The sequence below is a fragment of the Lissotriton vulgaris genome, chromosome 11, assembly GCF_964263255.1.
Source record: "Lissotriton vulgaris chromosome 11, aLisVul1.2, whole genome shotgun sequence".
In the NCBI taxonomy this organism is placed as follows: domain Eukaryota; kingdom Metazoa; phylum Chordata; class Amphibia; order Caudata; family Salamandridae; genus Lissotriton; species Lissotriton vulgaris.
In genome coordinates, this window is record NC_141699.1 from 665839864 (window position 1) to 665863742 (window position 23879).

The following is a 23879-nucleotide window of genomic DNA, read 5'->3' on the forward strand; positions in this document are numbered from 1 at the left end:
ATCTGGGAGTTGCTGAGATATCTTTTGGATTGCTGAGGTGCTTAAGTTGCTTAAAAGTTTATTAGGTTTGGTTTAGATAACAGTTGTTTTTGGTGTATTTAAGTCACTGAGCTATTGAGAAACTGTGATCCCTGGACAGCTGTGGCTTTAGGCACGTAGGACTCTAGAAGAGCTTGTATTGCTGAGGTACCATCAGTTGCTTTTGTGGTGATGAGGTATTTTGGTAGCTATGGGGAAGGCGAGTAGAGCAACTCCGCCCGCTTGCAGAACTCAGATGAATTTCACAGAGTTTTTATGCAACTCTGCCGAATTCCATGTACTGCAACTCCACATTCTCTGCCCAACCCTGCTTAGGAGGCAATGTACAAACTATTTGTGCAACACAATAACACAATGAAAACACCACAAAGTACTCCACATCAGGTTAGAAAAATAGATCATATTTTCATAAATAAATCCAGACCAAAAGAACAAAAATCCAATAAATAAAAGTTGATATATGAATTTTTAAAGATTGAATGCCAAAAAAGGGCTTAGAAGCAATTAGCGCCTATGGTGGCATCTGGTCACACTGGAGCGGGGCAAAGTCACAAATTCAGGCCTACTGCAACTGCAATGGAGCACAGACCAGATACAGTAGCCATGCAGGCCCACTGAACAAAGTACCTTCATCCTGGTTGAAACACCAAGATGCGGGGTGGAGCCAAGCGATATGTCACTGTTGATCCCGCAGTCGAGGTGATTTTCTTCATGCAGTGGTGGTGTTGCACAGGTTCTGAAGATGATGTGCTGAGCCAAGAGGAGTTGGTTTGTATATGATGCATCAGGCTTCTCCACACAGTCGAGGGGATGGGTTGATCTTCCCACACCACAGCAGCAGCAATGCTGTGCTTACGATGTATCAGTACTTAAAGACAATGTGCTGGAGTGCAGCAGGGTTAATCAACAGTTAAGCTACACACAGACTGGTGATGTGTCTATTTTACTGGAGCAAGGAGCTGGGTTCACTTCCAATAGACCAGGAGACATTGATATCCCTGAGTCTCAGGAAGCAGAGGCAAGCCAACAAGCCCTTCGTGCTCACTCTGGGTTGAAGACAGGGTCCATCTCTCCATCAGCAGGGTCAGAGAGCTGCAGGGCTGCAAAGCAGAAAATCAGTTCTTCCAATGCAGCAGTTCAGCAGAGTGATAAACCTTGTAGCAGCACAGCCGTTCTTCTGACAGAGGTTTTTGCAGGTCCAGAAGTGTCTGATTTGGTGGGGTAAGAGGCCCAGTACTTATACCAAAATTGTGCCTTCAAAGTGGGGGTGACTTCAAAGAAGGGTCTTTGAAGTACACAGAGGTCCTTTCTTTCCAGCTCTGTTCCCAGAATCACTACAGGGGGGTAATCAATCTTTTGTGTGGGGACAAGACACTGCCTATTCAGGTGTAAGTGTCACCTTCTCCCTCCCATCCTGCCTAGGAGGAGCCATCAGGATGTAGATGGCCACTCAAACAGAGAGACAAGCTGCAAGCATACATAATTTTTGTAGCGATTTCCATTCTGGACAAAACTTGGTTCTCCCTTAGTTTTGCATTTTAGGTGCCTTTTCTCGCTTTGCATAGCCACCTATGGTTCATTTGTTTTCACAACGGTATTTTTTAGAACACGCTGTACATGTTTGTTATTCAGGGACTTTTGGGATTTAGTCTTCACAATTTTTTAAAAAGTTGCTGGGAATACATAACAACATAGGGCCATATTATCAAGAACGGCGATAGCATTATCTGTTATCGCCGTTCTTGATAATATGGCCCATAGAGTACTGCCTTTTCTGCTCATTCAGCAACAGTTCCTAACATCTAGACATAACACAGTTACACCACTGCATCTCTAGTACAGCACTAGACAGAACATCAATGCACAAAATATCGATGTAAATAATATTGATAAAAAAAGTGACAACAAAAATATCGACTCTTGTACAGTCAGTCAAAAAGGCTTTATTTTGATATAAAATCATGAAAGACAATAGTAAATGCAATAACAGTGAACTATATAAAAAGATTTTGCAATTTTTAACATAAAAATATCTCGTTCAATATCATTATTAAAACTCCTTAGTATTTCATATTGCATAATAAATAGCTTAAAACTAATATGATACACTCCTACAAAGACTGCAGCCTGGGATGTCAAGATTCCAAAGTTCTACATGCAAACCAGTACCATTTCAGTCGATTTTTTACAAGAAAGTGCATTGATGGATTAAAAACTGTCCTACTAAGCTACAAACAACACTTAGCTCATACACCTCTCTTTAGAACGAACCACCCACACCCAGCGTAAAAACTTAGCAAGCGCAATCACTACGAACTCATTGATAGACATTTTGAAGATACTAAGTGCCTCGTAACAGGACCTAGTGCTCAAATTTGAGCCTAAGGGTTTCGACCATCTAGCCCGTGGAGTACTATAGGCTGGGCAGGCAAACAAAATGTGAGCCAAAGATTCATTGTAGGTCGGGCAAAATATGCATTTTCTATTATTCGAAATACACCGTTTACTGGTATATACGTTGATCGGAAGAGACCCCACCCTAAACTGGTGATACAGTTTCCTATCTTTGGGGGAGGTGATTAGATCCCAGTACCCTTCGAGTTCCACTTCGTACTTTAGCTCAAGGAAATCTTGGGATAGGGAAGGACCAGTTAAGGCAGCAAACCGCTTTATAGCAAGCGAGTTCCAATAAGCTGCTTTGAAGTCGCTCTTTGATGGAAAAGCATTGTCTACAGGGGATGTCCATAGACTACTTATCCCCATGTCACTAAGAGTAGCTTTAACTCGCCTTAGCCACAGAATGTTATTCATACCGTCAGCCTCGCTAACTTCTAAAAGATTCTGACCGTAGTGGCTGAGCTCTAGACTAATCCAGAGCCTTCTCCAGTATGCTACAGGCCTAAAATGTGCCACCACCTCAACTGAGTAACAACCCAGATCCAAAAATAAGGGTAATAACGGGGTGGACAGTGGAAGGCCAATTAAAGACCTCAAAAACTTATTTTCAGCTTCCACCAAAGTGTCTAAGTTGGCAAAGCCTCACAGTTCAGCCCCGTACAGGATCAAAGCTACAGGAGCGATCGGTTTGGTGTATGAAGATCACTGCTCCTTCAACAGGGCATCTGACAGTTGGGCATGCTTGACGGTGAGCACATTTATTTGTGGTTTCCAGCTAAGTTTGCTACCAATGGTTACTCCCAAATAAGTAAAGTGCTCCGTCTGTTCTAGCGTACCATCCTTCATATCAACTCTATCCCTGATGCATTTATATTTGTGTAGGACCATATATTTTGTTTCATCTACATTCACGACAAGGTCATGGTCCTGACAAAGCTCCTCTAATCTCTCAAAGGCACGTTGGAGTCCCTTTTGTGTCTTGGAGAGTACGAGGGTGTCGTCTGCAAACATAAGCAGGGGGATCCTCAGCCCAGCTAAACTAGGCGCATCTGTAGGACAGTTCTGAAAATACTGAACCACCCCATTAATATATAGAGAAAAGAGGGTTGGTGCTAGAACGCACCCCTGTCGGACCCCCTTTTCCACAGGTAGTTTTTTGGTGGTACTCCCCTGCGCGTCCCATCGCACCTGTGCGTAATTGGAGTCGTGTAGCGTGACCAGAAAGGCCAGGATATCAAGAGGCATACCTAGTTTAAAAAACGTTTTCCACATTTTAGAGCAGGGTACAAGATCAAAAGCTGACTTAAGGTCAATGAAAGCTGCGTATATTGTACCTCCCCCTAACACTACGGTCCACCAGTAAATTAATAAAAACCTGAACACCTGGTCAATGGTACTGGTACAGGAGCGGAATCCCGCCTGGAGTGGAGAGAGAATGTCGTGCTCAACAATCCATGCCTAGATTCAGATCAATACCAGCCTAGCAGCTACTTTTTTGGATACAATTTATAAGGTTTATCGGGCTATAGTTGCCTGGCTGGGAGCGGTGTCCTTTCTTGTAAATGGGAAGTATTTCTGCACTTGCCCATGTACCTGGCATAGGTGCTCCACTTGCTATGGAATTCGCTAGAAGCTGAATATAGGATGCCCAGTTAGGTATATCTTGAAGAAACAGGTCTGCAGGGATACAGTCGGGCCCTTTTGCCCTACTTCTTGGGACGGACAGAAGTGCACTTTCCACCTCTTTCTTGGTAAAATACAAGATAGCAATGGGGGGTGAGATCAAATGATTCATGAGCCTCCTCAGGAAGTGCAAACTGGGCTTTAAAATGCGATACCCACTGATATGGGGATACATTGTTCACCGGCACTCTAATTAGCACTCCACTGCCCCATTTCAGCAAGGGCCAGAAGGTAGACATGCTACTCCTATACTTGAAAAGGTAAGTATAAAAATATTGAATAGAAAATATTGATGTAAAATATATAGATGTAAAGAAAATTGATATATATGAAATAAAAATATATATATTTAATATATTAAATATTAATATTAAGTCAACAAAATGAATTACATTTAATAGACATTTTTACAAAATATAACAAATAAACATAATTAAAAAAAATAAACACACAAACATATTAATTTATACATATATATTTACTTTAAAATAATTACTGAACTATTAGCTTACATTTATTTTAAAAGTTTAAAACTATATAAAAATAATATATATATATAAATAATTTATATTATATAAAAATAAAATATATATAAATAATTTAAAATATAAAAAACATTCTAGAATAAATTAAAACATTAAACTATTAAATATATTTAAACTTAAATTGCCTTATACAATAAACCATGGGGAAAGTTTTGGATTGCAAAATAATAAAATTTACTATTCCAACTCCAGTGTTTGCAACAGTAGGGAAAGTGTTGGATAGCGGAGGGGTTAAAATTACTATTCCCCCTCCAGTGAGTGCTACAGTATGGAAAGTGTTGGATAGAGGAGAGGTACAAATTACCATTACCACTCCAGTAAGAGCAACAGTAGGGAAGGTTTTGGATAGCTAAGGGGTAAAAAATACTGTTCCTGGAACAGTAGGGAAATGCTGGATAGCGGAGGGGTACAAATTACTATTCCTACTCCAGTGAATGCTATAGTAGGGAAAGTGTTGGATAGAATAGAAAAATATTACTATTCACACTCAAACCCTTCCAAAAAATATATATAAAAAAACAACAATATTTTAAAAAAATGTAATAAACATATAAAAAGAACACATATTATAATATTAATCACATATAACACAAACCAGCAAATATTATATACAGTAAAATAAAATAACTGCATTTACATAAAAATACATTTTTTTAACTATAAAATATTTACAAAAATATTAATTACAACATACATGTATTTATTTTATTGCCTTCCCTATAACACCACACCAATAACAAAACACTTCAATATTTTTAATTAAAAGTATTTACATAATTAATAATCAATTAAAACAAATTATTAATTAAAAAAACATTAATTGACTAGGCACACGTTTACACTATATTATCCACAACACACACCTAAATTAAAATATAAAATACTAAAACACAATTAAAAGTTATTTTAAAATTAAAAACTATGACTATTGACTAATAATTACATAATTAAAATACATACCCTTTATCACTTTATTAAAAGTAAAAACACACAAAAAATAAACAATTACCCAAAATACATAACACATAATTAACATTGCTTAACAACTATATATATTCATTTGTGAAACACAAATTACTTCATACCCTTAACTCCTATAAACACAACAACACACACCTAATTATTTACCAATTACCATAATTAACTAACAATTAATGAATTGAAATTAATTAACAACCAGTTATTAATTCATCAATTAAAAATAAATTACTTCCCTCCCTTCTCACCATTTACACCTAAAAATACCACAACACACACCTAAAATAAAATAAACAATTACCAAAATTAATTACAAATTAAATAATTAAAAATAATTAACAACAAATTATTAATTCATAAATTAAAAATAAATTACTTCCCACCCTTTACAACTATAAAGACCACAGTAAACACCTAAAATTAATTACACAATTACCAAAATTAATAACCAATTAAATCATTAAAATTAACAACCAATTAATAATGAATTAATACTTAATTACCGTACACATTTTACACTATAACATCGCAATTAAATATTAATCAATAAAAAGGAATCAATAAATTTTGTATAAACACACAACCGACTACGGCACTAAAAACGCAAAATAAAAAGATTTAATAAATTCAATATAATTAAGTTACTTCTCACTCTATTCCCCTATAAACCCACAACTCTGTACGGAACTAAAAGTGCAAAATACAAATTTAAAAAAATTAATAACTACACATAGATTACAAATATAAACAATTCTTATACAAAACAACATGCATAACATACCTATAAAATATATACTACAATACATAACGATAATAAAAAACAATACTTTTAACAATTATATTTTTGCAAACTATATTAAACACTTCAATATATATTCTTGACCACAATATTCTTGCTTTCGATATTTCTGACCCACAATATTAATGACTCGATATTAGTGCAACTTGATATTTTGGACTCAATGTTCTGTCTCTGCAACCAGCACAGGTGGGGTGTCTGCAGTAGTAATCTTACCTCTTATTCTCAACTCAAACTGGACCTGAGCCATCATTGTTACACTTAGATTTGTGTCTTGCTTTTTGTAAGTCTTTATCATTTAGATTTCTATAGTGCCTCAAAACTCCAAAGGCAGATTACATGAAGGGAGACTTAGTACCGCGCAACTTAGCCCAAGGGCATCAAGGCGTCGCGTGGTTCTCATGTTTGTATGTCCTTAATGGAAGGGCGATAAAAAATGAAAGAACAAAATGTGCCCAGAGCAATTGTCAATGGTTAGCAATTCAAGTTCTTCCATCCAACACTTTTTGTTTTCTTCTGGGAGTTGCTCTAACAATCCTAGGTGTGCCCATACATGGACCCTGTAGTTTCTATTGTTTCCAATCTGCAGCTGATTAACAGAGAATGCTCCATTCTATCTAGGTGGTCTGTATAGTAAGCAATCTATGCAACCATCCCTGTGACATTTTCTGAGGAAGAGGTCTCGGAGGATTTCTTAAGAACATCACGCTCCATGCCAGCATGCAACCATGTTACTGCTACTGGGCATTCCTTGCTTAGATAAATGTGTTAGGATGTTGTCATTTTAGCAACTCAGTTTGTGGGTCTGATGGCAATGTGTTGATTTCTCAAGCTTTGATGGAGTGATCTGGCAGTCCTAGTAGACAGGAGGTAAATATAACCTGATGAATGCTCTCTGGGAATATTATGGAAGGAAGAGCAAAGCTGTCACCTCCAGTGGAGAGAGAGAGGGCCTTATGGTGTGAACATAAAGGAGTAGGGTATTTTTTGTTTGTTAGTTTTTTCTCCCTTTGCTACACTATACCATCTAAAGTGTATCATGTGAGCACTTTGCTGATGTTGCCATTAAGCGGAGGCATGAAGGACACATTAGGCAGAATATGAAAGAAAGATCACAGTGGGGGCTAATTTCTATAATGTATAATAATATATCTGTCATATACACTGACAGTACTAATGTACATATTGATCTTTTTATCATTTATTTTCATTACAGATAGACCAGATTCTCATTCATCAACAGATCGAGCTGTTGGAAAGTATGTACTGCATTTACTACAATTGATTTATTTACACCTTGTACAATGCTATTTCTTTTTCAAGCATGTATATAGTAAGTAACGGACAGGTGTCTCAGGCACCAACACTGTAATAAGATTGCTTACTATGCAGGTAGGAATGGTTGTGCTGGGCAATCCTTCTTGTTCTCATGTAATAAATAGACCCAAATACTGTACACACACCAATACAGATAAAACTTGCCTCAGTAAATTGTATGCTCATGTGGTAGGAAACCTAGTTTGTAGTATGGCCAAAGGATCACCGTGCGGCACTAGTGTAGAAATGGCAGATACCTCCACAAAAATAGAGCCTGATTCTCTGAGATTACTGCCCCTTGAGTTGGATCCCATACATATGTTGCATAGCAGACCTCTGTGACTTGGGTGGTACCACCAGGGATGAGCCAGTGAATAATGTTAGTAAACCCTGTCTAACAACAATGACCTTTCTCCTTTTCTGACAAAGCCCACCCATTTCAGGGCCAGGCCCACACCCCATGCATACTACATTCAACTAGCAACCCTGCTTCCCACAACATTTAAAGTGGCCCATGTAGCAGAATTATACCCGGGACTGAAATGTACAATCCCTTCCTTAGTAACCTTCACCCATGCCAACACAGTTAAATTCCACAGGCTTGCAGCTGTCATTTACATATGCAGGCATCTCCAAATACATTTTCCTGGGACAACAGGGTCCCAGCAATGCCCTGCTTAATATATTACTTCACAGCCTCTTGTTCACATCCTTTTATTTCACCACAATCTTTGCATATTCAGCATCGCTCAACACTTTTACCTAATGTAAACTTTAGTCACTGGGTGATATGTATGTATTGACAGTTAAATAGTGTGAATTTGGCTGGAGTACAACTGAGAGCTAGAGACCAATAGGGAGACGGGAGACAATTGAAGATCAAGAATATTAAATATGGTTTTATATATTTACATTCCACAAGTTTAGAATAATATGTGTTTACCCATAATCATCCAACTCATTGGCCTAGTTCCTCTGCCACGGTTGGAACTCCGGTCTCCAAGGTGTTAACACAGCAATCTAGGCACTAAACCGCAACATATTTTCTCAAACCTAGAGCCAAATGTACCAACATTAGGATTTGTGATTTCCAAATTGCGATTCTTAGTGAATCTCTATTTGGAAATTGCAATTCCTAATGTATTAAAGTGTTACATTTCTTGTCACCTTAAACAGAAAGTTCTTATCAAACTGAATTTTAACAGACTGAGCAATAACTGTGTCAGTGATGCAAGCACCTCCGAGACTATTTTAAGTTTTTTATTCATAAAACAAAGCATTTTAAACTTCGTAATTTTTGTATTACTGCAATATTTCTCAATTTTATTGTTAATGAACTGCATGCAATGGTTTTAAATAATCACGCATAATAAAAATGTACTTACTTACTTAATAGTGGGTAACAAAGCAACCTATCTCATGAGCATAGTTCCCTGTAAGGTGCACGCACGCTCGAGCACGTAGCTATGTTTCCCTGAGCGGGCAGTGTCTTGTATGAAGTGTGCAACATAGCACATCCCGTGAGAGACCAGTATTCATATTAATTGCAGAGCCCGTGTGGCGCTGCAATTGACATGAATGCTTTCAAAAAGGCACGGAATCTGCCCTTCTGCCGTGCTCTATTAACAAGTGATGCAGCAAATCTAGAAGCAAGACGTGTGCTTTCAGGCTCACTAATGTATATTAGAGAGTATGACAGCACACTTTGTGCTTCTAGTCTTTCTGCATGCCTTGTAACAATACAGAATGAGTGCAGGGCAGATTGTGTGCACTTTTGAAAGTATTCATATTAATTGCAGCGCCCGTGTGGTGCTTCACTTAACATGGATACTTTCAAAAAGGCATGCAATCTGCACTGCAGCCTCGCTCTATTAACAAGGATGCAGCAACTCTAATATATATTAGTGATTCTGACAGGTGCTGCTCCTCCACGGGGGGGGGGGGGGTTGAGTCGCCCCACTACTTTGTCGCAGTGCGAGAAAGGCAAAACATAAAATGGTAATACATGTTGGTTATTACATGTTATGTGTCTTTGTGCATTGCTTTGGAGTTGCGTGGGCAGGGCAGGAGCGGTTTGCCCATTCCTGAGTGCGCAAAGACTGTTTGGTCAGCCTTTCTTGCGCCACCCAAACCAGTCATGCACATTCTGCCCTTCTCCTTGCAGACTGCATTGCATCCTACATAGGTAACATACCATCCCCTAAAGCCCCTGGCAGGGTGACATCCTGACCAATCATCATGCTTTGCTGGAGCATTGTGATTGGCTTAGGGGAGGGGAGGGAGGCTGCCTGTTTCCTGTTCCTGTCGGAGGCAGAAGAGCAGAAGCAGTGAAGACTTGGGACCCGGGGGCGGAAAGGTAGATTCATTTTTTAAAATTATTATTGTGACACCCCCCCCCCCCCCCACGTGACCCCCCTCCCCACATGATCCTGCACCCACACCCCACCCACGAGCCATGCCGGCCACTACTGGATGCTGAAAGCACACATCGTGCCTCTAGTGCAGGGGCCACCACTGTGTATAGTGCTTCTAGACTTTCTGCATTACTTGTCAATAGAGCATGACTGAGATGATTTTTGATTACCTGCCACTGACAGGCCGATGCGAGCAAAGCCTTCTGCTCAGAGGAGCTCCCTGGCTCCACTGCTTGTATGTAGACTGAGCTCCCCTGTATGTCTACCACTCCCAGAAGTAGCCATATTTCTATGTTTTAGCAGGGGCAATGTGTGGTGCAAGCTGCAGTGGCCTTCCTGACAAGAGCCCTGGCACCTATATTTGAATTAAAAAGTTTACAAGTTAAGCACTGGGTCAGAGCAACCCCAGGAGAAGTGTGATATTAGCGCTATACAGTGCTACTGTTACCTATGTTTGAAGTTGTGTTCTCTAAACTTCCTCTGGCTGCAGGAATCACCTAAATAAACAGGAGGAAGGATTCTTGTACTGGGGCCCTAAAGTCAGGAACACATTTCCACAAGTCAAAATTTGCAGAGTTCAAGTGAGGGGTACTTCGCAGAGGGAGACCTGAAGACATGTAGCTTTGGAGGTATTCGCAGAGGGAGACAAGGAGATATGTTACCTGGAAGTGAGGGGTACTTCGCAGAGCGAGGCTAGGTGCAGCAGGCTAGCAGTGCAAGGCTCCTCAGAGTTTCCTTGCTATCTTTTTATACATATATATATATATTTTTTTTATTTGATGTTCTGTCTGTCCATGGCATATCCCAGGCTCACCGCAGAGTGAACCCCCAAAAGCAAGTAAGCAACCGTGCGTTGCATTTCGTACTGTTTTCATTGCGGATTTCTATAGTCAAGTAAATTATTTTTGCTGTAATTTATTCTCTGTATTTGTAGTTTATCTCTATTATTTCCATCCCTTCATGTATAAATGTTATCAGTGTTATATATAGCGCTGCATGCACCAACAGATGCTTCAGAGCTCTTGTATAACAATAATCACTGGGAAGGGAGGTTTACTAGAATAAACTAATGTTATATTCTTTGGGGGTAACTGACATATGGTGCCCCTCTCCTTCTTGGTCCCCATGAAAATGACAGTGCAGCTCTACTGCGAGAAAGGTGGTAAATCCTCATATCTTTTATGTATGGAGGACTGGATGACTCCTGTGCAAGTGCCCCCGGTACCTGGTTCCTCATGCACGTGCATCAATCTTCCAAGGTCAGAGGAGGGAGAGGTTGAGCTGCTCTGTTGAAAGGGAGCCAATAGAAGGAACTGGAGATGTGCTTCCTTTGGGCTACAGGCCACCCAAGTGAGGTTTAAGAGAGGCACGTCCTCTGTTTAGAGGGTGCAGATGACTCCAGTGAAGGTGTCATCTACCAGATGTGGGTGAGTAGAGAGGCATTTATTTTTCATCTCCAGATAGACCACTGTGCGTTGGCGCATGTCTGCCAGGACACGCCTTTTAATATTTCTCCTGACGCGCCAAGGGCTTCCTGTGTTGAGAAGCAGGGTCTGTAGGATGTCGTGTCAGACATTATAAGACATGATCCTGCTCAGTTCAGGTGCCTCGCTGCATCCTAGATCTCGCTCCTCAGTGCCTCATACTATTTGCCTGATTTCAAATTTTGAGTGAGATGGAAACTGATCTCAGTTCAGTGGTTTTGCCTTCAGGTTTTATCTGAAGGCAATATTGTGGTTGAAACATCCCAGCAAGAGGAATACCTCAAGGGATCTACATTTGCAAAGAACATTCTCTGTGTTAGTCCCCATTACATCAATGTGTCACCAGAAGCAAACCCCAAACAGGGGGACGCGGTACTAGGAGGTAGTGGTATTTCCAGGTCTTTTTGCACCAGTTGTTAGGGTAACTCACTTGGGACCAGGGGCTTCGCATTGCCCATTGGGCTCAAAAGTTGCCAGGGCCATGTATTTTCAGTCTAATTTGAAACTTTATATGGCAGCGAATGCTGGCAGAATGACTGCGTGTTAAATGCTCGCCGCTTAGACATGCTGTAATCTGAGAACCAGGTGTAAACCACCAGCAAGATCAACAAAGCTTTCCATCTTAATGAGGACAAGCAAAAGTTTAGACTGTTATTTCCACTGATATGTGCCGCTGCACCCACACTTGCGGTCGGATTCTTGGCACACATAGCCTTGACTGCAGCACACAGAGGCCTTATACTGCCGCACACAGATGAAAAAAATGAGAAGGTACATTGCCCTTGAGTATTTATGAGGTAGCTCAGATTTTGCCAATCACTAAGAATCACACCCATCCCAGGGTTGGAGGCCTGCTGGGTTCAGCAGACCACCATGTCTGTATTTGCTTTTTAATGATATAGACTTGTTTTTTCTACAGGGGACTGCATTTAAAAACAAGCATTGGCAAAGCCAATAGGACTCAGCAATGCGAGAGCTATTGGCTTTGTCAATGTTAATGTCTTTTAGCCCTCTGCCTGTAGCATTCCTTTGCAGCCGAAACTAAATCACGGGCCAAAGCACAATGGAATCAATGGATCTATCTATATGAGAAGAAAGCAGAACGTAAGAGGAGAGTGGCGAGGGAAAACAGAAGAAACTGGAGAGCTGAAGGGTTGTAAAGAGCGAGGGGGTAAAGGGTTGTATTGCTCACTCTATTGGCTTCAAAAGGGCTTCTTGGGTCTATTGTCTGAACTCTGGTTGAAGAAAAAAAAGTTGTCTACTATTAAGAGCTACATCAAAGGATGGACAGGTGAGTAATGCCAGAGGAAAAGTGGGTGGGGTCAAGGGGAGAAGAGGGGCAAGGGGCAACACGATGAGAAACTACAAAAGAAGAGTAAAGAAGACAGGAGGATAGACAATTTTCGGAAGAAGTCTTAGAGGAGGAGTGTGAGGTGTGTGGCATGACAGGAAGATAGTAGGTGCAAAGGCGGCTGATAATAAACGGGGGTAGGGGCAGAAACTTAAAAAAAGAAAAGCTTACCAGCAGTTGTGTTGCAGCCACTGCCTCTCCTCTGTCTCACAAAGCACCCAGGCTCTCCTAAGCCGCTCACAATGCTGCAATGCAGCATTGTGATTGGTTCCTTTAAGCCAATCACAACACTGCAAAGCAGCATTATAATTGATGACAGGTTGCATGCAGACCTCAGCCATGGCCGCATATTTCACCGAGTTACAGGGACAAGTCTAACAGGAGGGAATCACACTTATTCAGTTATATGGAAATGCCGGTACCTGGAGAATCAATTTACCAGCAGGATGCAAGATATATATATTAGTCTCCAGTAGGTAGTTATCGTTAGGACAATGTTTCCATAGGAAAAGCATTTATTAACTTGCCTATAACTCGTCGTTTGACCAATCTTCATGAAATTTTCCCCCAAAAAGTGTTAAGGTAGGTTCTGGTTGTCATGGAAACTTTGGGGGTATTCCATGCAGTGGGAACCGAGAGTTTGGGCTGTGAAATGAGGGTGCGTTTGTAATGTTAATTCCCATAGGAACTTTGAGCTACACCTACAGCCAGATTTGGCAGGGGGGTAGATGTTGGTTCAGGGAAGTATCTTTTGCCTGTTTGGTGTAAATCCATTCAGTAGATGCTGAGAAATGTAAGTTTAAAATTATAGTGATATCTCTGGCCGAAGATATTTCTTGGTGGTTTCGCGATTAATCACAAATGCATGCAGCAACGGAAATTCTCTGATTGGCTGGATGCAACCTGAACAGAAAGTTGCGGCTGCCATTTTATCTATTGGGAACAGTTCCAGAGGCTGAAAATGTGTGTGAAAGCTCACATACAGGGTTAGAGTATGCAGTACTCTGACTCCATATTTGAGAAATGGGTGCGTAAGTGACTGAAGTTATGTGTCCAAAATTTATTTTTTAATCACGCATGATATTCGTGATGGCGATGAGACAGCGAGTGCAGGCCCCCGTGTATCTTTGTGGGAACGTTGCGACTATCGACGTCATGAATATTGATGGCAATATAAAAAAAAAATGTCAGTGAATCATTAATACACATTGTTATAGAGATATTGAGATTTTGATAAATGTTTTTATAGAGTTATTTATATAGTGAGTTATGTATTGTGTGGAGCATCTCCGGTCACTCGAAGAGACAGGTCTTGAGGGTCTTTCTGAAGATGTGCAAGGTGGGCGCATGTCTGATGTTGACCGGGAGCTCGTTCCAGATCTTTGCTGTAATGTAGGAGAAGGCTCTTCCACCTGTTCTGGCTCTGCGGATGCGCAGGGTTTCGGTGAGGGCAAGGTCGGCAGGTTGGAGGTTTCTCTTGGGTCTGTGGAAAGCAATTCTTTCGTTGAGATATTGGGGGATGGTGTTGTGGAGGCCTTTGTATGTGTAGGTGAGTATCTTGAAGGTTAATCTTTTCTCGATGGGGAGCCAGTGGAGGTCTAGCAGGTTTGGGGTGATGTGTTTATGTTGTGGGACCCTGAAGACGAGTCTAATTGCGGTGTTCTCTATGGTATGGAGGTTGTGGAGCAGAAATGTATTGATCTGGCGTAGAGGGAGTTTCTGTATCCAGTCTGCTGCTTATGAGGTGGTGGTCTTTCTTGATTTGGGGAATCCATGTGAAGGTCTTGCAAAGGATGCAGAGGGTGTTGAAGAAGGTGGAGGCAACGACGTTGATCTGTCAGGTTATGGAAAGGGAGGAGTCGAGTATGATGCTAAGGTTCTGCGCATGATCCGTGGGTGTGGGAGGGCTGCTGAGGGCGATGGGCCTCCAGGTGCTGTCCCATGCAGAAGGGAAGGGTCAGAGGATGAGGACTTCTGTTTTCTCTGAGTTGAGCTTCAGGCAGCTGCTGCTCATCCAGGTTGCGACGTTCTTTATTTTTTCCTGGAAGCTGAGTATGGTGGTGAGAGGGTCCTTGGTGAGGGAGAGGATGAGCTGGGTATCCTCGGCATAGGATACTATGCTGAGTTCATGCTGTCTGACGATGGTGGCGAGTGGGGCCATGTAGATGTTGAAGAGCGTGTGGCTAAGCGATGAACCTTGGGGTACTCGATAGCTGATCACTGTGGGTTCGGAGAGAAAGGGAGAAAGTCTGATTCTTTGGGTCCCGCCTGTAAGGAAGGAGTGGAGCCAGTCTTGGGCAGTCCCCTGTATGTCGGCATTGTGAAGTCTGGTGGTGAGAGTGCGGTGGAAGACGTGTCGAAGGCTGCAGAGTTGTCGAGCAGGATCAGGGCTGCTGTGTGTCCTTGGTTGAGGAGCGTGCGGATGTCGTCAGTGGCGGCGAGTAGGGCGGTCTCGATGCTGTGGTTGCTGCGGAATCTGGATTGGGAGGGGTCGAGGATGGAGTTCTCTTCTATGAATTTTGTTAGTTGGAAGTTGATAATCTTTTCAGTGACTTTGGCTGTGAAGGGGAGGAGAGAGATGGGTCGGTAGTTCTTGAGGTCCGTTGGATCTGCTAAGGGTTTATTGAGGAGGGTCTTGACTTCTGCACGCTTCCAGTTGTCAGGGAAGGTTCCGGTTTTGAGGGAGGTGTTGATGGTGCATAGTAGCTCCAGTGTGATGGCGGTGGCAGCTCTGTGGAAGATGTGCGGTGGGCAAGGATCCATGGGGGCTCCTGAGTGAATGCCTTTCATGGTCGATGCAGTGTCTTCGGTGGTGACTGGGGTCCAGGAGGAGATGGTAGGCTGACTTTCATTGCTGGGGGTTGACTCACAACATTTTTAAAAGTAAAACTAATTATTAATGTGCCTTCTGATAAACATATAGGAAATCAAAAAATGAGTGGTATAAAATATAAATATAATACACAATATCCAATTATAGAAAAAATATATGAAAGTCACAGAGGTTCACATAAAAAAAAATGGCTGTTACAATTAAGAAATAGAATGTAAAAAAACTTTAGTAACTGAAAAAAACAAAAGCTTACAAGGACATTACAGTTAAGAATTAGCATTAAAAAAACTTAAAAATTCACTGAAAAAAACAAAAGTTACAGGGACAATATAGTTAGGGAATATAATTTTAAAAAACCTTGGAAATTCACTGAAAAAAACAAAGTTTACAGGGGCTTTATAGTTAGGCTGACATTTCACTCGTACAAAACCAGAGAAATTCAACAGTTATAGTTAGCTGAGCTAACTATAACTTGCGCCCCCGCAATGTACTGCTTTTGATCTCACATATTACATCACTCATGAAATCACTCAGGACAGCTTAAATGACATCACTGATGACATCATCCACAGAATCTCTGGCTTACCCACTCACACCCCCATGTAACCTTTCATACACCCACTCTCTCTGCCTGCTGCAAGGTGTGAGTGTGCCTCGCCTCTAGTTTTTGCCTTCCCGGCCAGCTGAGTCTAGTCTGCTGCTTGTGAACTTCTGCAGGCCACGGCGGTGCCAATGATTTCCAGCTTCCTGTGTTTCTGGGAAGTTTTATCTAATGACTAGTCTGGTGCATCTGCTATTTTGAAAGAGCTGGTGAACCAGCCTTTGCTCCATCTACTCCATCAGTGAGTGGGCTGGTTCATGCACTGTCTCAAGAATTAGTTTGAGCTGCTGATAGCTATTTTGGGTATATCACTTGCAAAGCTATGGACTGTGTTGTCGCCGCACAAATGTCATCAGCGCACATGTGGTCTTTTGGCTAATGTTGTGAGGCCGCCATCTTGGAAGTGTTCATTGTGTTTGGGTGCTGCGGCTCATTCTTTCAGAACTTTTTTGTTCTCTTCAAGCTGTCAACACTCTATAGCGCACGTTGCTTCCTGATCATCGCACAGGTGTACGGCAACGGCAGCAAGTTGAGAACTGTGTTTTGTCTAGCGGTGACAGGTGTACCTTTTTAAAACTGTACGTTTATTTATTGTCTTTGCTAGTACGATTGATTATGGCTCTGTGGTTTCACAAAACAATGGTGTCTCCTTTGGTGATACACATACCTGTTTAATGGCATGGCATTTAGGTGCAAGTCCTCATGGTGATACACACACCAGTTGTGTGACATTTTATGACATTCAGTGTGTGCTCTTTTGGTGATATGCATACCATTTCATCTGACAGTCTGCGATATGCACACTATTTCATCTCACATTTGGTTCATGTCGCAAGTTTTACCACTCCTGTGTGTTTATTGCAGTTGGTCAGGAGGTGTTTACCTAAGTACACATTGTTAATTGTTTATTATTTTGTTTCCTTTCTTGTCATTTCGATGTTCTGTTCATAAACATCACACATGTGTTGCACCATGAGTCATCCGCTGTAGTGCTCCTTTTGTCTTTTTTAAAGCCATTTGTGGTGTACGTCTAGCATTGTTATGTACCACCGGTATCGTGCAATCAGGACTAGTTTTGCTCTTCACTATCACACGGTTGCACATCCTCCTTCATTCTTGGATGTGTCTGGTGAACCACTAGTTAGGTGGGATGTGTGGTTTGATGCTTTTGAGACTTATCTGGCAGCAGTTGGAGCCTCAAGGTTCAGTGCTGAGAGGCAAAGTGTTTACTTCTGCACTCTCTTGGCTTTAAGGACAGATCTGTTTTCAATCATTTACCAGAGTTACTGAAGAATGAGGCTGAAGATCTGAATGAATACTTAGAGGCTGTAAAGAAACTAAAATTGTGATTCGATAATCAGCCCAGCTTGATTGTTTTAAGGCACAACATTTTCAAATGCAAGCAAAGTGCTGAGGAGGACGCTTATATTTCTGTGCTGCACAGATTTATTTCTGATTGCTGGTTTGACTTTTTCAAAGATTTACTGATTAGAAATCTGTTTATTTGGCACTGTAAGGACAAGCAGATTTGTCAGAAATGATTGACTCTTGGTAACCGTTACTGGATGGGAAATCAAGGGAGCGAAAAGGATTGACATTTCGCAAATTTCTGTTTGGGAGCTGGACGGTAAGCGTATTGAGGCAGTTGGTTCCATAAAAGTGGGATGGTCTAATCAAGCTGCCAGTTGTAATTGGCAAATGGGAGTATTTAAAGTGATGAAAGATGAGAATTCACCAGCAGTGAATATTAACTCTTGCTCCCAGTGTGGCAATACTCCTATTATCAAGGGGAGTAGATTTCCGGGTCAAATGTCACCTGTAATTTTTGTACACGGATTTGTCACTTTGCTAAGGTTTACCTTAAAAAGAAAAACAGCAAGAAGTCTGTTGCATGTGTAGTTGATTCGGCTCCAGAGTCAGATTTTACTATAGGAGGCATGCAAGAATTAGCTCATGTGGTTGGTGAAGAGGTCTCTGATTCATCAAGGGGCACATTCAAAGGGGAGGAGTCCTGGGTTGGTAATCCTTCCATGTGAGTCTAGCTCCAGACTACGATGCACTGGATGTAGCCAGCAAAATTGCATCAAATAAGCCTGCTCTGTACACTGGTACAGTTCAGAATGTTGACCTTGGCTTATTTACAGCCTGTTTGATCTGGTGCTTGTTAGCCTTGACATCAACAATAAAGACACACATGTTGTTATCCTCAATCTTCTTCATGGCAGACTTTGTGGTAAGCGGGTGTCAGAAGTCTCCAGAACCTTCGCAGGAGCAATATGGATGCTGGTCCCAAATGCCCACCTCCCAGTGCCTCCGCTTTAGAAGCAGATTCACTAGCAAGGGGGGAAAAGGGGAAGTGGACAGAGAAGAGAAAACCTTGACAATCGCTGGTATCCTCTGGGTCGTCACAGGAAAGTGTAGGTTCACTGCAACAGTTATTGGGATACCTATTGCACAGAACAAGGGAACATAAGAACACTATCTTCTCTACTACTGGATTCTCTATTAAACAACTGAAGCTGATCCTACCAGAAATTCTCAGGGCAATGCTTCTCTTCTATTGATTGTACTTGCTACAGGGAGCGTAGAGCTGGAACAGAAAAGGAATAGGGTAAGACCTTATCTACTATACGTTTTAGAACTCTATCTCTTGCTAATACTAAATCTTACTCTCTATACCTGAATGCTCTCCTGCAGATACCTTGACTCGGGGGTTCCTTGGATTTCGGCAGTCAAGCTACAATTTCAGGTCCAAACTCCAGAAGTTCATAAGAAGCGCGCAAAAAGGTTCAAGGGAGGATAAAGGGAAGGAAAAGCCAGGGTAAGCGCAATAAGGAGTCAACAAGGGAATATTGTACATCACGTAGCGCAGGTGCGCAAATCTTACTGTCTCTGCTGGCAGTTCGGAGTTTCACTCACGGCTTCAAACGGAATATTCTACCAGTTATTTGATGAAGCTCCGTAAGGTTGGACGACGAAACTCAATGTCGAGTTGAAGTATTAGGACAAAGCTGCTGGATAGCGGCTGAATATTCTGAGGAGAAGGAATTCACTGAGACTCCACAGCACTCAGGTCAGGATACTGAATTCTCTCTGACAAGCCCGAAGACACGGACTCGTAAATACTCTGAATGTACTTTCTACTTCCTAACTCTCTGTCTATATTACCATAGAAAGTTTACTCGGAGATACGGAAAACTATGACTGACTCGGAACAGAACGTTATTGAAGTGCGCAGTTTACAACGCGCGAACGTTCCAAGTACTCTAGACTGCACTAACTCTGTTGAGCACAAGACAGCCTTTGCAGCGGCCATCTTGGGAGGAGGTTCTGACTGGAGAATAAGGGAACCAAACCCCTACCTTATTGGATTTGACCAAGGGACGTCTCCTAGTATAGAATTTAGTAGTACACATGCTGGCTATCCTGTGGTTCCTGACAGCGGGAACTCAATAATTGCATAATGGTCAAGTTTGTTCCTAAAGGGAGTACTCTTTCTGGGATACTTTGGTTGCCTCCTTAACTAATGGCTGACATTCAAGTGGGAAACAAGGTGTTGAGGCTTCTAGTGGATTCTGGAGCCAGAATCACTATGATTACCCATCATTTTTTCACAGAAATGTGGGGCGATAGACCTTTATTGCTTCCAGAACGTTCCCCTGTTTCAAAAGAAGGCTGTAAGTTTTAGCTCCTGGACTATATAGAAGATGGTTTGGAACTCAAAGGGAGGAGGATAAAAGGGAATGTTTACATGGAAGTAAAGGACATCAGTATTCTAGGCTGGTTCCAACAGGGGCTGTTCCATATGATTCTGCCGAACTAAACAACAGGTCCTTGTTGTTTAATGCGATGATAGAGCACTTGAATGGAGCTGGAAATTTCCTGGGGTGTTTGGTGAGGGGATTCAAACTCAGAATTGGATTGAAGGAGGGAGATGTACCTGTAAAGTGCAGAATAAGAGGTGTTCCCATCAGAGTCAGGAAGGATCTCAAAAAAGAGCTCAGAAGTCTATGTGAAAAGAAAATCTATGAGCTGGCTTAATCGTTACCCTAGCTCTCTTCCTTATTTGTGCCACACATGAGTTGTGGACAATTGTGAGTGTGTGTGGACCTTAGTACCCTTAATAAGGAAATATGGATGGATTCCCATCCTTCACTCAAGATTAGAATTTTGTTTGCACACTACGGGGCCATAGTCTTCTTCAAACCTGATCTGGTGCATGCTTATCATCAAATAGTGTCATATAGCTATTTAGTTTCTATATACTGTGTTAAGTTAGCATGAGCTTATTAAATGTTTAAACGCCATTTTTCCTTTTGCTTCATTTTGCACACGACACATAATTGTTGTTGTAGCTTTCAACCCAGAAGAGCTTCATGATTTACTTGAGAAATAATATGTTACTGCTCTGATATCAGCTTTGCTTGGTACACTGTCTGCACAGTGAGTGCTGAAGGCTCCAAGGATAACTCGACACAGTGTTGTTGTGAGGTCTGATCTTCGCACCTCCATAGACATAACACACATGCTCCTGCCAAAATCTGGCTCTAAGCGGGTTTTATATTGTTGTGCTGAAAAATACACGAGACACACTTGATGTTGCTTCGCATGCAGAGAGCTGGTGGAAGATGATGTGATCCTCTGCCACTGAGATTTTGAGGTATGGGCCCGCCCTGCTAAAACCCAAATGAGACATTAATAGATATAAATATACTATGCTAAATAGGGAGGGTGAGAATTAGGTATTGTTAATTCCTATTCATTACAGCATCTTAGTATGCTGTCACCATTCGCCTTTTATGGACTGATAACTATGCTGATAACTTTGTTGCTTATAATATGTTTTCTTGTATTATATAAGATACTGCGTTTGAGAACCCTGCATTAGTAAATAAATATTTCAAATGTGCACGTGTCCTCATTTACTCCACGTTCTGGTTTGAAATGATTATATAGCGAAAGAGTGTTCATGTGTTCCACGATACCTGAGGGTAATCTAAGTTCATGTTCTGGTTTGTCTAAGCATTGGGAGTTTGTTATGACCAATGAGCAGTACAGAATACTCACGGCTCTGCCCTAGTGAATAGTGTTGTGCGTAAGCGGTTTAAAACCACGCTTGACATTTCCAATGGTTTTTGTGCCCATAGATTGGATGGTCTAAGTTCCCAATGGACCTCCTTTACTTGCGGCAGTGTCAAAAAACTATTTTGGCGTTTGCCTATAGGCTATAAGAATAGTCCTGGGATTTTTACTGTCCGCATTGTCTCTCTTTTGGAGAGGATCGACCCGGATGCTTGTTCGTATGGGGATGACATATATCTCACAGACGACGAACTTTGGGAGCATCTGTGTCGAGTCAACAGAATAATTTGTACCTTTGCAAACTTGGGTTACAAATTTAACTTTGCCAAATCGCACATTGCAGAGTACACAGTGTTGTTTCTGGGCTACGAGCTCAACAATGAAGAAAAAGGTTTGGCTCCTCACTTCCTGGAGAAATGCGCACAACTGCGCGCTCCAACGACACTGAAAAAATTATAATCTTTACTGGGCTTCTTAAATTTCGGGAGGACATACATTCCGGAATCTGCCCAGCGTATCAAGCCTTTGTATGCTTTGATACAACCAACTTTTTCCAAATCATGCTGGCTGCCTGAGCATTCAGCTATTCTGCAGTCTTTGCAAGCTGATCTGCTCGCTTCTAAATTCTTACTAACTCGTGATAATCAGACCAACCTGGTGATAAGAATTATCCCTGGGATGGGGGGTTTCACGTACCTGACTTTTAATGAAGGAGACACAGTACCTATTGCTTACAAGTCACACTTGTACACTTCGGCTGAATTGCGCTTTTCCACTGTGGAGAAAGTTTTGACGGCTGTGCAGATGGCAATACTTCAGGAACGTGCCCTGTCACAGGGAAAGCGCATGTTGGTTGTTACCCTGTGTCCTGCCTTAGAGGCAGTCACGAAAGCCAGTGTAACAAATTCCAAAGCTTTGCACCCTCGGTGGATTCAATGGGCTGCATCCTGACATCCCAGGATGTCACGTTTATATTTGACGACTCATTACGGTCGCAGGAGTACTTACAGTATGAATTCGTTCATCTGGCTCCTTTAGCAATGCGACCCTTGGAGGATTTCCATTGCATCATTTACACTGATGGGTCGGCGCAGGTTGCGCATGGCTCTAAACATGCCTACGTTTCCGCATGCGCCATTGTGGTCGGTGCCATGGTAAACGATGAGTTCAAGTCCAGTGTCGTGCACACGCAGACACTAGGGGACTGCACCGCACAATTAGCAGAACTTCGTGCTCTGATGCTTGCATTGGAGTACGCTGATCCTGGTGTGACAACACTTATCGTAAGTGATTCTTACTACTGTGTCCAGTCTTACAATGAGTACTTGTTCTTTTGGATTCAGAATGACTTTCGTGATTCCAAGGGTAGCACAATAAAACATAAGATGATCTGGGTCCCAGTGGCTGAGCTTAAAGAGCAGTTGCCACTTGTGTTTGTGATTCATACTCTCGGCCATCAGCCTGTTGGAGTTCACGCTGTCGGTAACTCGCTTGCTGATGAAGCGGCGAAAACTGCAGTATCAACATATTTAGTTGCAGCAGTTACACGGTCCAAAAGTAAAATAGATGATGACATCTTGGCGGCTGTAGCTGCCACTGAGAAGGGAAGTAAATATCCTACAGGGTTCCCTTCGAAGTACTCATACCACTTAAGTCCCGATAAGGTTCCTTATGTGAAAATTCCTGATGTTGGGGAACGATTGATTCCTAACTTGGATCGTAGAGCTACATTAATTACAGCGGCGCATGAAGGTGTGGCGTCTGCGCATGCGGGCGTCTCAGCCACTGTAACTCAGCTACAACAACGGTTCTGGTGGCGGGGACTGTACAAACAGACGCGTGATTATGTCCTTCAATGTGACATTTGCCAGCAGATTAAGCCTTCGACTGCTGCACGTCCACCCCAGACACAGTTGTACATACCTAATAAACCACTGGGTTGCGTTTATTTAGATCACTGCGGTCCTTTTTCTTCTGATACTGCGTATAAGTACATCTTAGTAGCAGTTGACTCATGCACACGCTTTGTGTGGGTAAGGCCCCATCGCAGCTCTGATTCATGGACTGTCATAAGAGATTTGCGTGTCTTTATAGGGATTTTTACCTGTGGTACCTTCCATTCGGATCAGGGTCCGGCTTTCGCCTCTAAGGCGTATAAGGATGCTATGATTTCGTTGGGGGTCCAAGTCAAGTTTTCGTCTCCATACAGACCTAAGGGTAATAGTGTAGTGGAGCGAATGAACCGTGACTTAAAGCAATCTTTGACAGCACGAGTTATAGGCACTGGCAGAAACTGGTTGGCCCATCTCAATGGCGTGCAGTGTGCACTTAATAATTTCCCTAGAAGGTCTCTGGG

General features: G+C 41.9%; 1 protein-coding gene across 3 annotated transcripts in view; it reads left to right on the forward strand.

The window, feature by feature from the left end:
* The window catches only part of LOC147683305 (phospholipid scramblase 1-like), a 546679-nt gene that overhangs the window by 280384 nt on the left and 242416 nt on the right, over window positions 1-23879 (forward strand). For all 3 annotated transcript variants that reach the window (XM_086944818.1, XM_086944819.1, XM_086944820.1), the window contains one exon: window positions 7658-7700. In XM_086944818.1, the coding sequence (XP_086800944.1) occupies window positions 7658-7700 (43 nt within the window). The remainder of the gene's footprint in view (window positions 1-7657; window positions 7701-23879) is intronic.